Genomic DNA, 16,405 nt, shown 5'->3' with positions numbered 1-16,405 from the left:
AGTATAACGAGTTTCCCTGGAATAGGAGCGGTGTTGGCTGCCACCAAACTGTTGCTATATGAGCTGTAAATGTATTAGTGAGGGATAATGGGGGAGCAGTACAGTATGTCTCTCCCACATTGTTTGGCGGAGGAGGAACATGTCGTGTTACGACGAGCATATGCTGCTCACCCGGACCCCACCAACGCCTCTGAGGCTCCCAACAGTTCATTAAGGAAGTTCTTGTCACAGATGGCGCGTGTGTGTGTGTGTGTGTGTGTGTGTGTGTGTGTGTGTGTGTGTGTGTGTGTGTGTGTGTCAACCCACGCACCCCTCTTGCTGAACAAGCTCCAGGACGCTGAGATATAGAGAGAGAAGAGATTTATCCCTTTTATACCGAAAGAAAAGTTTCCCTTTCTTGTCTCGGTTTACATTTGGCACATGAATTAATGTGCATATTACCTATGGTCGTAAAAATATGGGCCAATATGCCCGCAAGAGCTCGATTTCAGATACAAAGCACGCAGCCAAAAATGGGTTTTCTCACGAGTAGGTGGCTGGCATGGTGGTGTCGAGTCGCAAATTTAGTCTGAACGGTGTGTTACAGTATGTTGTCCATAACCGTATGTCTGTCTATGCGTGGGTCTGTGTACTGGTCTAGGATGCTCTGAATCTCTGTATGTGTGGTGGGGTGGGGGAGGGGGGGTGTGGTGGGGTGTAGGCTTTGACTTCCCTGATTGGGGAACCCAACCCATCGGCCTCACGGATTGGCCAAGGCTCGTGTCACCTCGGGGTGTGCGTGTGGAACTGGTACTTTTTGAGTGACACTGTAATATGATCAAGTAGGGCATTCATTTAGAAAAAACACAAAAAGTTTTTTTTAAGAGGTTTCCGACCAACAACAATGATACGTCTTAGCTAAACTTGCAGAACCAAATTACCTTCCGAATTTGCATTGCTCCAAGCGTCGCAGTCCCTCCCCCTTTCAGAACAACGAGTGGCCCAGTAAATGAATCGCAATGCATTTGTCCCATAGGCATTTCGTGCTTTATTTATTTAAAGACCTTTTAAGCGTCGTACGAAGCCAACTCTTGTCGTGACAAATCATGACAACACACACAATATTTTGGACCAAACAAATAATTACAAAGAAGAAAAACAACAAAAAAGGGTTGTAACCTGCCGTTTTATTTCTACTTTCTAATTCTTTGTTTGGCCCGACATATTGTGTGTGTTGTCATGATTTGTCACGACAAGAGTTGGCTTCGTACGACGCTTAAAAGGTCTTTAAATAAATAAAGCACGAAATGCCTATGGGACAAATGCATTGCGATTCATTTCCTGGGCCACTCGTTGTTCTGAAAGGGGGAGGGACTTAACCTGACGCTGCCAGATCCAAGAAGCTTGCTACACAAATTTGTTTCACAGCTTATTGGGATCTGGGATCGCGGAAGCAAATTCGATGACGGGGCTGTTCCTTTTTTTTCAAGATACTTGGTAGATGATTGGATGGGACCGTCTGTCTATCACCGTGTGGGCGTGCAAACACAACCAATCATATTGACGTGTCTATATAGCTTCACATCCGGTTTCGCACATATCCCGCCCTTAGCTCACGCTGATTGGTTCGGTACGGAACGGATTGGTGTCAGCTCAACTCCCTGAGAGATCCCAGGTGAAGGCTGTGTTGGGGAACATGGTTACCCAATACCGCCCCCATCTGGCAGCGTCAGGTTAGGAGGGACTGCGACACTCTATACTGTATCTAGTGCAACTGATCAGAACTTGAACACAACAAACAAAGCCAACCGTCTGATTTCAAATAGAGCCTCATGTATAAAAGGACCCAATGTCAAAATGAGGTTAAACAGTCATATGTCTTTCTGAAAATGTTTTCCACTTCCTTGTGGTTAGTTGTCTACATTATATCAGGTTTGAGAGCAAAGCCTTTTGGTCATAAAAGCCAGTTAAAAAATGTAAGTGAAACATAGCCACCTTAATGTGCCGCTTGTACTTAAGTTCTTATTATCGATTTTGTGGCGGCAATAAGCAACATTGGACATTTGATACATATATCTGATGTCAAGCAGGAAGCTCTCATCTCTCATCTTCTAACTTTTCGTAAATGAATGCAAGCTCGAAATGCTGTCCTAAGCGACGTACTTTGAGCTTATCAATCTGCTACTTTTGCTATTTTTGAGGGTCGCTAGCCCCTCCTATATATAGGTTTAATGTTTTGTCTTTAGTTCAATGTTTGTTTTAAAAATGCCATTGACAATGAAGGGAAATTTGACGTCATCTTGTCCCTAGCCTCGATACCCAGGCTTTCATTTCGTCTGCGCGAAAGATGAAAGCCTGGAAAAAGCCGTGGGCTGAACCAGTCTAAAAGTGGGAGTCAACCCTTCCGGGTGGGCGTCGCTCTAAATGATGTGACGTAGCACTGCACTAGGGGGGAGAGGAGGGGCCGGGGGTGACGGACAGATCGATGAGATCCAATCAGGGTGCGCGCATTTCTGAGGCGCGTCCCGCCCCTCTAGACCAGAAATGTCTCTGCTTAGGTCAGGCTATCTTGTCCCTAACACAAACATTAAATGCCATTAACAATAAAGATAATGTAATGTTTGTTTTGTCACCATTTGTTTCACATCACTATTCACCTAATCAACATGAGTTAGACTTTAATATATCAGCGCCCCTCACTTCACACGGGTGTGATATTTTAATTTTAATTTGAATCTGAATTTGAATTAAAAAAATCAGTTTTTTTTTAATTTGAATCGTCTCTTACCGAAAGAGACGATAAGAGCTGAGCCATAGGGCAAAGCTCTTATACAGTTCACTCTGTCCTAAAATATGGGCCAATATGCCCGCAAGAGCTCGATTTCAGATACAAAGCATGCAGCCAAAATGGCTTTTCTCACGAGGGTGGCTGGCATGGTGAGATGCTCATTCATCCGTGAGAGACTCTGCTGTCCCTTTGTGTAGAAAGGAGCCAGTTGAAGTGGTTTGGGGGCATCTAGTGAGGATGCCCCCTGCTGTCGCCTCCTCAGGGACTTTCTTCCAGGAACATCCAGTTGGTTGAAGGCTGCGGGATCAGGTGGAGGGATTATATCTCCACGCTGGCCTGGGAACGTCTCAGGATCCTCCTAGACATCATAGCGGCCTGAGGTTCCCTGCTGGAACTACTTCCTCTGCGACCCTATTTTGGTTAAACATGGAATGCCATGATTTTTCCCCTCGCCTAAAACATGTTAATCAGGCACTATATTATTAGAGCGATTATACTAGGAGGAAGATTATTATTGCACTAGTTGGTGCCACATTCTCTATAAAAACCAAAGCAGAACTAAATTGTGTTAAATCCAGACGGAGTAGTCATTCATCAGGCGACGGTATATAAATGGATGACGTCAGCAACAAATCTTTTAGTTTTCTTTCTTTTAGCGAATCAAAAGACATGACACGTGGGGAGCAGCCTGTTGCACAGCTGCAACAGGCGAGCAAATGGCTGTACTCGAGGGAAACATTAACGTTAGAGATTAGAGATTGGGCCATGCTTACCCATACACTCTCCCTCTCGCAGATTGTGCCATTTGTTTTGGTGGTGACTCGACTCAGCAATGCTCATGGATTAACCCATTCTGACCTGAGATCAGATTCTAAAAATGTCTATTACATCCTGACAGTTTAATTATTAACCCATTCTGACCTGAGATCAGATTCTAAAAGTGTCTTTGATCTTTTCAAAAATAGCAGACCTGCAAGCTCGTAGCGCGCCACTCGGTGGCGCGCTATGAGCTTGTAGATCTGCTATTTTTCAATAGCTAAAGCACGACATGATGCTAACAAGCATTCTGTTCTACTTTAGCTATTTTTGAAAAAGTCGTGAAAATGTGGTGCAAATCTTTGAATATATATTTCAGAGAGAACATTTTTAATTAAAATATTGGCTTCAGGGGGGGGGGGGGGGGGTCCGCGGCCCAATAGATATAATTCTGGGGGTCCTTGACTCAAAAAGGTTGAGCAGCACTGACATAGAAATATGTTTTTTTCAGAAAAATGCCTTTTTTTTTAATCGACCTCAGTCCAAAATGGGTTAAAGTTCTCAGTCCCCACGATTTCAGTCCTTTGTATTCCATATGAGCCAGTACTGTCTTTTCTATGGAAGCATGTTGCACAGACTGCACAGTGAAAATAGCTGCTATTTCCGGTTATTATTTTAAGAGCATTTGGAAGTGCAGTCAAACCACAAAATAGCAGCTCTTTTCACTGTGCAGTCTGTGCAACACGCTTCCATAGAAGCCATACAGTACTGGCTTATATGGAGTACAAAGGACCAAAATTAATTAGAGTAATGTTAACTCCATAGCCACGTACAAAACATAAAAAGTAAAAACATCACAGCACTCCATCTTTAAATGTACCATTGTTTCCATGGTACATGCATGGCCCTAAACAGATAGACGCAGTGGCAGAATACCAGAGCACCGCGACCGACCCAAAACAAAGAAAAGGCTTAACTAGGTACAGACTCAGTGAGCACAGTCTTGCGATCGAGAAAGGCCGTCATAGGCAGACCTGTCTCCCGAGAGAAGACAGACTATGCACCCACTGCACACAGAATGAAGTGGAAACCGAGCTACACCTCCTAACCATCTGTCCACTGTACCAAGACATCAGAGACACATACTTCCCACAGATTACAACCACACACGGATATTTTGAAAACATGACCAATGACAAAAAACTTCGGGTTACTTCAGTAACCTCAGTTGTATAAGTGACTCGAAGAAGAGAGTCATATGGGTCCGAGACACTTGGTGGCGCTGGAGCACAGAACAAAACATAAACTCACGAGCTAATTTATTGGTTCGTGGAGCTGTCACTCAGGGCGGCGCCCCCGGTCCCAACCCGCAGGTATAAAACCGGTGGGCGTGAACGCCGAGTCATTCCTATCAACCATTTTTCTGCCGCCTGCCAAAGCAGACGGGCAGTTCGATGACTCTCTTCTTCGAGTCACTTATACAACTGAGGTTACTGAAGTAACCCGAAGTTGTCTTAAGTGCCTCTCTCGAAGAGAGTCATATGGGTCATCATAAAACTCCCGTATGATCACCCCGGCTGACAGGACCGCTCCACGGTCCCCCTTTTCCCAGAGAGACGTCACCATCAGGTGAATGTACGTCCCTCCCGCAAGGGAGACTGAGAAGGCTAGCCGGGTCATATACCCGGTGGCCCAGAGTCCCTCTAACAGGTAAAAATCTAAAAAACACTGATAGAGGTGAGGGGACAAAAAATCCTGGGAAGCCAACAGTACCACTGTCCGCTGCCATCCAGGAAGTTTCCCCAACCCCACAGACGCAACCCCTCCAAGAGGGCGGGATCCCAGGAACCCCCACCAGGCTCTGTGGTCACAGGATCCCCAAGAGGAGCCGACAGCTATGCTGCCTTATGTGCTCCTCGCAGTCTGCAGAGTTCATGTCTTACCTGACTAATGTGCGGCAGCTCCCAGGACTGCATGGGCCAGGTTCACGGGAGCCACATCAAGATTGTAGTATGTGGCGAAAGTCGACGGAGACGACCAACTCGCCGCCGCACACACATCCTGTATAGGAGCGCCCTTCGCTAAGGCCCAGGATGCTGACATGCCCCTTGTGGAGTGAGCACGCAGTCCCTCGGGGAGATCCACTCCACCGGTAGCGTAAGCCAGTTGTATGGCCTCCACAATCCATTGTGAGAGCCGTACTTTCGTGACGGGTTTCCCCTTCCGCTGTGCCTGAGGGGCCCAAGCAACGAAAAGCTGATCCCCCTTCCTGAAGGGGGCTGTCCTGGCCTTGTACAGTTTCAGTGCCCTGACTGGACACAGGCGATGTAACCGCCCATCCTCCTCCGAGGCAAAGGGCGGTGGATGGAAAGCCACCAATTCCACTGGCTCACAGCCAGAAGGAAAATTCTTCGGCAGGAACGACAGGTTCGGCCTGACCGTAACCCTAGTGTCATCGCCACTGAATCTCATGCAGCTCACGTTAACCGAGAGCGCGTGAATGTCGCTCGACCTCTTAGCTGTCGTCAATGCGACCAGCAAAACGGTCTTTAGAGAGAGGAACTTCAGGTCCACCGTGTCTAACGGCTCAAAGGGTTCCTTTGTGAGCGCATCCAGTACAACCGTCAGATCCCAGGCTGGGACAAGGGACCTAGTAACTGGCCTGAGATGCATGACACCCTTCATGAACTGTCGGACCAATGGGAGCTCGCTCACCTGACCGTTGTTTATGCCCAAGTGGTAGGCGGAAATAGCCGCCAGGTTGACCTTCACCGAGGACAAACCTAGACCTCTGTCCAGGAACTCCTGTAGATAGGACAAGATGAGAGCCACCGGAGCTTGGAACGGGAGGATCCTCTCTGGCCTATTCAAACACCAGCGCACAAACAGCTGCCATGCTGTATTGTAACGCCGTCTGGTAGACGCGGCCCTAGCACTCAGAATGGTCTCGATGACGTTCTGTGGCAAGCCGGCTATTCCAAGAGGGGCCCCCTCATGGGCCAGACCCATAGGTCCAGGTCCTGGGGGCGCGGGTGGAATATCTCTCCGCCGGCCCGCGTGAGCAAGTCCCGCCTCAGGGGGAGTTGCCACGGTTCGCGGTAGAGGAGGGGGACAACGTCCTGCCTCCATGATCCCCAGGCCGGAGCCACCAGCAATAGTTGGACGTCCTCCAATCTCACTCTGGCCATCACATGCGGGATTAGCTCCAGTGGCGGAAACGCATAGAGCAGACCCTGTGGCCACTGGTGCGCCAGTGCATCCAGGCCCAGCGGTGGTTCGCCCCTCAGCGAGAAGAATAGGGGACGTTTCGCGTCTTCTCTTGTGGCGAACAGATCCGCCTCCGGAAACCCGAAGTTGTGCCATATCTGGTTCGCCACCTGAGGGTGGAGAGACCAGTTGCCGTAGTGGAGTGGACCCCTCGAGAGGAGGTCCGCCGCTGAGTTCAGCAGGCCCGGTACATGACATGCTGTGAGGGAGAGGAGACGACTGTCGCACCACACCAGCAGCCTGTGTGCCAGTGTGCACAGACGTCTGGAGGTGAGACCTCCCTGTCTGTTGATGTAGGACATCGTCGTTGTGTTGCCCGTACGGACCAGGACGTGGTGTCCCTGAAGAAATGGTTCGAACTCCCTCAGAGCGAGGAAGACCGCCATCAATTCCAAGTAATTGATGTGGGCGGTCCTTCTCAGGTATGTGTCCCACAGACCCCTGGCTGACCTGCCCTCGTGTGTGGCACCCCATCCCGAGAGGCTGGCGTCCGTGGTGACAACCTTCCTGGATAGGGGAAGACCCAAGGGCACCCCTTCCATCAGTCTGTGTCTGTCTGACCACCACCTCAGCGCCAGTGTGCAAGCCGGAGATACTGTCACACGGCGGCTCACACACCTGGTGGGAATGTGCAGGGACCCGAGCCATCGCTGGAAGGGTCTCATGTGCAGTCTCCCCAGACGTACCAATGAGATGGCCGAAGCCATAATGCCTGCCATGCGTAGGCATGTGCGTAACTGGAGAGTGCGTCCCGGTGTGAACAGTGACACACACTTCAGTAGGTCGTTGAGCCTGTCTACCGACAGCCTCGCCGTATACGCAACTGAATCCAGCCTGATGCCTATTAAGTCTGTTGACTGCGTGGGCCCCAGCATGCTCTTGGTGTAGTTCACAACGAACCCTAGGGAGGACACGTGGGTCAACACTCTGGTTGTGGCCCTCGTTACCTCTTCTCCCGAGCTGGCCATCAGGAGCCAGTCGTCGATATAGCTCGCCACCCGAATCCCCTGTTGACGCAGGGGAGCGAGGGCGGTTTCTGTGCAGCGCACAAACACCCTGGGGCTCAGGGACATCCCGAAGGGGAGGACCGTGTACTCGTACACTTTCTCCTGGAACCCGAACCGCAGGAACTTCCTGTGAGGTGGGTAGATGGGGATGTGGAAGTATGCGTCTTTTAAGTCTATGGACGTGAACCAGTCGCCTGGGCGTATGGTACGTACTAGAGACTTGGCCGTCAGCAGGCGTCTTTTAGATCTATGGATGTGAACCAGTCGCCTGGGCGTATGGAGCGCACCAGAGACATGGCCGTCAGCATCTTGAACTGAAAAGATTTGAGGTGCCTGTTGAGTATCCGCAGGTCCAGGATGGGACGTAGCCCCCCCCCCCCTTTTTCTTGACCAGAAAGTAGCGGGAGTAGAACCCGCTGCGACGCTGGGCCAAGGGTACCTCTCTGACGGCACCCTCCTCCAGCAAGGAGGCGATCTCCTGTTGGAGAACCAGACCCTCCTGACCCCTGGCGTTGGTGAAGATGACCTCTGAAAACGCCGGAGTCTGTAGCCCTTCGCTATGGTGTTGAGGATCCACGTGGATGCTCCACACCGCTCCCACCGTGCCAGGTTCTTGGCTAGTGGGTTCTCTCCGGCCATGGGAGGCGCGCCCCGCCTGGGGCAGTGTTCCCTGGCATGTCGGAGAAAAATTGGGCATGACCCGTCTCCCCAGTGGCGTTTTGGTACGCCACTGACCTTATGCCCTGCCCCACTGCGTCGGGGGGGCCCATGGGGCCCCCGTGGCAGTGGGTTCATGTCCCCCCCTCCGTGGATATTGTTTTGTTGTCTTTTTGTATTGTGGCATAGCCTGTACTACAGAAAAAACCAGAGTGCTGTACTTGTGCAAACAATATCGAGGGACCTGGCTACAGGGACGTCCAGGACGCCCACCTGTGCCATGGTCCAGAAGCGCATTGCGGGCGGACCGGACGTGCAGTCCGAGACTGCTACGTCCGGTGCTGGGCCCGGCGCATGGGGGGAGGGTAGGGTGTGTGTCACTTCGGCTGCTGGTCAGGGCCTCGCAGCCTGGACGCTGCACCTCCACGTTGAGGGTCATCCTCTCGAGTGCGCCTCTGAAGAGGCCTCCGGGGATGATAGCACCCTCGGAAAGCTCTCTCTGGGCAACGGGATCCAGACCAGGTGAGGCTTCCAGCCACCTAGCATGCTCTGAGGTGGCCATAAGGCCAGTCAGGTCGGTGAGTCAGTACGTGAAGGTCACAATTTTCTCATGTAGGTGACGAACTCTAGCCAACTGTTCAGGAGTAGGGGCGTCGCCCATCTCCTGAAGAAGGGAGCTCTGGGAGCCCTGGAGTAACGCTGAAGCATTGAGATGCCTCCCAGACGTTACTACGGGGGGAGGGACACGAGAGCGTCGCGGAGTAGCCGGGAGAGTCATGGGCTCCTTCCAGCTAGCCGTGTAATGTGCTCTGAAAAACCTGGGACAGGGGAAGCAGTGGTCCCCCGACAGTGATTTTCTTTGTCGTGTACATACTGTGCAGCCTGGCCACAGACCCACCCATGGTGGAGATCTGTGTCAAGAGCTTTTGCCTTTTTTTGGGGAGCGGTCCCGGTGTGCAGCCCGGGGCTGCTACACCCTGGACGGGGCCCAAGGCATGGGAGAGCGTCTGAGCACGCTCCTCCTGGAGACGGAGTTGCAGGGTCCGATTGGCCCCTCCGGAGACGCTGTGCCGGTCGTAATCCTGGCAGCCGTCATGTTGGCTGTTGGACAGCAACGTGAGGCATTCAGTGACCGTATGAGAGCAGCGTGAAACAATAGCCGAAGTAGCTCCGATGCTATGGCTATGTCATAGACGAGTTGGTGTGGCACCTTGAAAGCAGCCTATCTGGAATGCTAAGCATGCTAGGGTGGCATCGGCCATCCAACGAGGTTGCTACTCCCGACCTCGAAAAGGTTAGCTAAACAGTTAAACAAACCTAGCTTCACAATGTTCATACCTGTAATGTTGAGGGAAGCAGTCGGTAGTCGAGGGTCGTTGGGGAACCACGTCGAGTGAGACTCGTGCCTTCGGCCGCTGCGTGAAGTAGTAGTAGTGTCGGTGGAGGCCTAGGACTGCATCCGACATCCCGTTGTCGCAACCACCCGGCTCAGGGGAGCCTCGTTGGTGGGCTGACGAGATCCCGCTGGAGGGAGAGCAGCACCCAGAGCAAGCCGGCGAGGCCTGGCTGATGTCTTGGGTCTGGCTCCACAGGCCTGTTCACCAGTGCGGTGAAGAGCATGTGGAGCTTGTTGTCGGCGGTCCGAGCCGCCTTCCCGGCAGGGGAGGAGCCCAGGAAGGACTCGTCACGGTGTCTCTGAGACGCGTCAAGGTCGAGGGGTCTGAAGAGAGAGGACGAGGCGGTGGGCTGACGAGATCCCGCTGGATGGAGAGCAGCACCCAGAGCAAGCCGGCGAGGCCTGGCTGATGTCTTGGGTCTGGCTCCACAGGCCTGTTCACCAGTGCGGTGAGGAGCATGTGGAGCTTGTTGTCGGCGGTCCGAGCCGCCTTCCCGGCAGGGGAGGAGCCCAGGAAGGACTCGTCACGGTGTCTCTGAGACGTGTCAAGGTTGAGGGGTCTGAAGAGAGAGGACGAGGCGGTGGGCTGACGAGATCCCGCTGGATGGAGAGCAGCACCCAGAGCAAGCCGGCGAGGCCTGGCTGATGTCTTGGGTCTGGCTCCACAGGCCTGTTCACCAGTGCGGTGAGGAGCATGTGGAGCTTGTTGTCGGCGGTCCTAGCCGCCTTCCCGGCAGGGGAGGAGCCCAGGAAGGACTCGTCACGGTGTCTCTGAGACGTGTCAAGGTTGAGGGGTCTGAAGAGAGAGGACGAGGCGGTGGGCTGACGAGATCCCGCTGGATGGAGAGCAGCACCCAGAGCAAGCCGGCGAGGCCTGGCTGATGTCTTGGGTCTGGCTCCACAGACCTGGGCAGAGGCCCACGACCTCAAAAGCATTCCTTGCATGTGTTAAACCCAGACAGTACATACACATGGAGTGGCCATCACCTGGAATCAAGAGGTTGTTACAAACCCTGTTGAAACAGAGCCTCGGAAGGGGTCCATCATCGTGGTCATCTCTTGCAGCCATGGTGGAGATGGCTTATTCTCAAACCCCTTATTTTATATATTTTTATTTATTTTAATATATAAAGAATATTATTTTATTATTTAGCTCCTCCACTAAATAAAAAAAAAAATTCTGACTTAACTCCCCTACTAAGGAGGGTAACGTCGTGAAGCGGAACACACACAGTGGTCAGCTTTCAGTCGACGGCTGAAGGCTTCCCCACGTGTTGTTGCTGGCCTACTGTGTAATGCAGGGAGGCCTGTTTCTTGTCCCCAAAGCGGGGAAGGGTTGAGAGAGAGTGGGGAAGGGTTGAGAATGCGGCCCGTCTCGCCTGCAGTAGATCGGTGACGTCGGCCCACTGTTACCGAGGGTTGTAGAAGCGAAGCTGCGGGCTACGGCTAGGAGGAGGTTAGTCAGTGACTAACGAGAGGCTAGCGGTGGAGAAAAAAAGCGGCAGCAACGCTGAAGCTAATCCAATGACAAGCTAACAAAGCTAGCTACGAGCTAACAACGCTAGCTAGAGGGTAACGAGAGGTGCGGGAAAGTAGAGGGAAGACAGAACAACAAGCCGCCGGGCAGGCTCACTTGTGTTATTAGTCTTATTAACCTTATCTTCAGAAGTAGCTCGTAGAAAGAACACCGTCTTGCAGCTGCGAATCCCCGCGGTGCAAGTCAGTTCTAGACTCGTCCGTCTTTCGGGAAAATAACTTCAACAGCCGGTTGTGAGACTTTGGTGTACTTGCTGTGCTGTGTGCATCCAAGCGCAGAAAAATGTAGGAATGACTCGGCGTTCACGCCCACCGGTTTTATACCTGCGGGTTGGGACCGGGGGCGCCGCCCTGAGTGACAGCTCCACGAACCAATAAATTAGCTCGTGAGTTTATGTTTTGTTCTGTGCTCCAGCGCCACCAAGTGTCTCGGACCCATATGACTCTCTTCGAGAGAGGCACTTAAGACAACTCCCATATCTGCTGGGCGAAGTACAACAATGTGCAAACACAGCAGCACGATCCGTGAGTTGCTGTGCTAGGAGAAGGATATCAAACGGAACACAACCACCCTAAAGACTAATCATTGTGTATACTCCTGCACTATACCTGCATCCAGTGATCTTGGTACATACATAGAAATTGATCTATTGAAGATTCTGACTTTCAAATGTACATCATTTTTGTTTTGATTGTATTGCTGTAGTGTTGTATTGTTGTATTGTGCTTTCTGCTTTGGCAATGTAAACGTATGTTTTCTCATGCCAATAAAGCCCTTTGAATTGAATTGAATTGAATTGAAATTGCATGGCTACCTAGCCTGACTATCAGACTGTAGCTTTCTTGAAGCTTCAGTCTGACATTGTCTCCTGTCTGAGCGATTTCAAGGGGGAGGGGATTAGAATTTCCCTCAACCAATAGCCATTGTTGTTGTTTTTCCCTCCTTCCTCATGTGTGTTGCGCCGTGTGACGACGCTGAAAACGGGCCTCGGCACTGATTGGTTGTTCGTTAGACCCACCCCCACCACCGATTCTCATTGGATAATACATTTTTTTGTACCGAATAAATTATAGGTTCACAGTGCAACACCACCAGACCAAGAGACGCAGTTCACTCAGAGAGTGGGCGGGGTCTTTGGGCTGGATCCAGGCTAATGGCTACCTGGCAGTGCATGCGGGGTTCACTCAGCACGACGTGACCATGCTGTTCTCTCTGCCTCTCTCTCTCTCTCTCTCTCTCTCTCTCTCTCTCTCTCTCTCTCTCTCTCTCTCTCTCTCTCTCTCTCTCTCTCTCTCTCTCTCTCTCTCTCTCTCTCTCTCTCCCCCATCACAGGCATTTCTCCTGTCTCTCCTCTAAGTACATGTGTCCCGGGGTGCCGGCGGTGATGAGCAACCTCCTGGCCAACATCAACGCCTACTTCGCCCACACCACCACCACCACCACCACCACCGCCTCCGCCTCCGACCGCTTCGCCGCCTCCAACTTTGGCGTAAGTAGAACGTTGACGTTGTTTTTTTTTCTATACAGGGGGTGTCACGTGTAGGTGAGGTAAGGACCCAAACGCAGGACAGCGAGGCGTGTAGTGTTGGAAACCATGAATCGGTGATTTAATTCAGAAGACAGGTGAACATGAACAACTTAAAACAGACTGAACCAGATGACAGGATACAATGACTCAACGAGGACTGACTGGGGAATGAGACTGATGAACACATGAGGGTTGATTACACAATGAGACACAGCTGGAGCAAACAAACATAGAACCATGGAAACTAGACCGGGGAACAAAACATAGAAATACAAGACCTAGACTGTACAATGAATGACTGTGGTGGGGAGATACGTGACAAGTTGTAAATGTATTGATTTGTTTTTCCGCTCTGACATTATGGACCGTTCCGTTCAGAAAAAGGTTGACATTTTGGGTCAGGGACTTAATAAGAGATGCAAAGCGTTTTTGATCATTTTACTCTTATTTCATTCAGTACTTCCAGACTGATTGGCTCCGTTTGGTGGTGCTGCAAAGTGGAAAAGAAAAACAGACAAATGGAGCGAATCAGTCTGGATTCCAGGCCACTTGAATGTCTGAATATTTGGAACGTAGTCGTAGAGGATCCCTCACTTCTTGTTTCCGTAAATGATTAAGCCAGTGCAGGGTTTGATTGATATACTGTACACTAGGGCATTAACCAAACGTCAATTTTGGTAGTCGACTCGACTACATTGATAGCCGATTAGTAATCGATTATTCGCCAGTGATATATATATTTTTTTTATCCAATAAAACCGAGCAACTTCTCATTGAAACAGCGCATTCGGGAAAAACCTGCGTTACGATTGGCTCCGCACCGCACCGTGGCTGCGTATAGGAGTTCCCCGTGGAATTCCCCTCGTAATAAAACAAAGAGCAGCATTTGACTGTCACTACTCAATACATGATCGCACCAACGGCAACATTAACATAACAGGCGGCTGCAATTCGAAACTGGCCCTGTAAAAAAGTTTAAGGGCCTACACGTTTTACCCCCTTTTTACTTTAACTGTAGGATATGCAATTCAGCACACATGATGGTAGTTGCCTTTGCAAGGGGGCCAAGTATAGGCAGGAGCTGCGCGATCACCTCCCACTGCGAAGGTTTAATTTGACATTTCTTTTTCACGCTGGGTTTGGTGACTTTCTCGTCTTCCAGTACGGCTTGGACAGGGATGCGCTGCTGGTTAAGCCGCTCCAGCATTGTGAAGGTTGAATTCCAACGCGTGGGGCAGTCATTCTGGAGCCGGTTATCTTTGACATTTAACTGGTCCTGTCGTGTCTTCAGTGCACATGTTGCTATAGACGAGTGTCGGAAATGACTAACCACTCGCCTCGCCGCATCGATGGTTTTGGCTACTATCCTCTTTCTCCTCCATCTTGGCTGATTTGTGGGGTTTTTTCGTTTCAGTTTCGTTTCGTTTCGTTTCCAATACATATAAGCTATATCAATTCACCCACCAGAGGGCAACGACGACCAATCTTTCTGGCATGAATTCTGGGCGAATCTCAGTACAGTTACCCTTTTCAGTAGGACAGAAGTTATTAGAGCAGTATGAGACATAATAATACACAATCAACCATGAATGGATTAGGCGAACTACCAACACCACAGCACACAGACAGTTGTGTTGTCAAGCTTTAGGCAAAAAAAAAAAAAAAAAAAAAATATTAATATTAATTTTGTTTAATTAAAAATATTAGCGAATAATCGGATGTCAATTAACAGTGTCGACTAGTGGTTTGCTAGTCGACTAGTCGACTAATCGATTATTATGTTAATGCCCTACTGTACACTGTCCTAGCCGCGTACATGTCAAGGTGACACTTCAGGCAGTCATGTCGCTGACCTGCCGTCGGAGGAACTGAGGTGGAATGGAAAGTAGAGCAGAAATATTTGTGTAACATGAATTATTGAAAAACTCTCATTCTTTAACGTCGGGGAGCCCCAGAGCCACCTGTCTTAAAAGAGAGCTAGCTACGCTGTTGAAATGGGTGACGTCCCCCGGGGTGCTCGGTGATCCCTGATAGAACGTTTAGCGAGCTAACGTAGTCAGCCCGTCAAAGATATCCACGCCGGTAAATAGTGTTTCAGGCATTTATGCTTAACCCATTCTTTTGGTGTTAGGCATTACGTTATGCTTTAGCTATTGAAAAATAGCAGATCTACAAGCTCATAGCGTGCCACCGAGTGGCGCGCTATGAGCTTGTAGGTCTGCTATTTTTGAAAAGTTGTGAAAATGTGGCACAAGTCTTTGAATATATGCTCTTTCAGAGCGAACGTTTTCAACTCAAATATTTGCTTCTGGGAGGGTCCCTGGGACAACATATTTTCAGATGGGGGTCGGTGGCCAATTACATTTCTTCATTTCGGGGGTCCTTGACATGAAATAGTTTGAGAACGACTACATAGGGTTTTTCAGAAAACTGTCCCAGGTCTAAATGGGTTAAAAAAGGTATTATTCCAGGGCATGAGAAATAAATCACTGGAGGCAGAACAACGGCACAGCTATGTACAGTAAATGTACATGATATTACATGGCCCAGGGATTCCGTTGACACAAATGTCATGACTGTCTCTTCTTTTACAGAGGGAGAAGTTTGTCAAGCTGCTGGATCAACTTCACAACTCGCTGAGGATCGACCTCTCCAAATATCGGGTATGTATTATTAATCTGTTTCTTCTCATTGAGTACATGTATATGCCTTGACACAACCCACCTGGCACAGCAGCTGCAGACAATAAACCTCCTAATGACACTGAATAGAAGAAGTGTGGGGGAGTACACGACGCCATTACATGTCGCCATCACATGTCGAAGTGTGCTTGGGCAAGAAGTGTAATTGGGCAAGAAGTGTGCTTGCTTGCATGTGGGAAGTGAGGGAGCTGGGGGTCGACTGTTCATCGCTTCACCTCCCAATGTATGGGAATGAATGAATCATCGTAAAGCACTCTGAGCACTTGGAAAAGCGCTATAAAAATGCAATTCAAAAATGCAATTCATCCGCTAATTCTTCAAGAACAACAATCTACTTTGTGTCTCATCACAGTTTTAGAGGTGTAAGGAAGAGGGTGATTTGCAAGCTCCTTAATTATTGTCCTATTCAGAAAGAGAAACAGAAAAAGGTGTCTTTAAAAATGTACAAAATCAAAGATACGCCATAATATCTCAGGTGGAAAGCTCACATGTCCCAAGCTGTTATTTTCCAGGATTTAAAAATAGCAGAAAATGTGTCGCTTCACGCTGTGTTTCAAGCTTGTAGATCTGCTGTCTTTGATAACGTGTGTGTGTGTGTGTGTGTGTGTGTGTGTGTGATGCTGTAGTATGATCAGGCAAAATATGGAGATAAGAGGTTTCTGCCTGACAGCAGCAATATACACATGACATGAAAACAGCAGTATTTACATGCAATTAAACATAAGGGGCAAAAAGTGGTAACAGATCGGTCGGTCGGCATACTTTAGAAGCAGGTGTACTTTAGAAAA

The 16,405-nt window shown here is 49.8% G+C and overlaps 1 protein-coding gene across 1 annotated transcript in view; it reads left to right on the top strand.

Moving 5' to 3' along the window:
* Window positions 1–16,405, top strand: part of unc13c (unc-13 homolog C (C. elegans)) — a gene marked incomplete at both ends in the record, with an annotated part of 309,285 nt that overhangs the window by 112,479 nt on the left and 180,401 nt on the right. The window contains 2 exons of the mRNA XM_083759363.1: window positions 12,720–12,876; window positions 15,510–15,578. Coding sequence (XP_083615489.1) covers window positions 12,720–12,876; window positions 15,510–15,578 — 226 coding nt within the window. The remainder of the gene's footprint in view (window positions 1–12,719; window positions 12,877–15,509; window positions 15,579–16,405) is intronic.

The sequence above is a fragment of the Protomyctophum parallelum genome, assembly GCF_964188405.1.
Source record: "Protomyctophum parallelum genome assembly, chromosome: 2".
In the NCBI taxonomy this organism is placed as follows: domain Eukaryota; kingdom Metazoa; phylum Chordata; class Actinopteri; order Myctophiformes; family Myctophidae; genus Protomyctophum; species Protomyctophum parallelum.
This window is presented reverse-complemented; position numbering and strand designations above follow the sequence as displayed.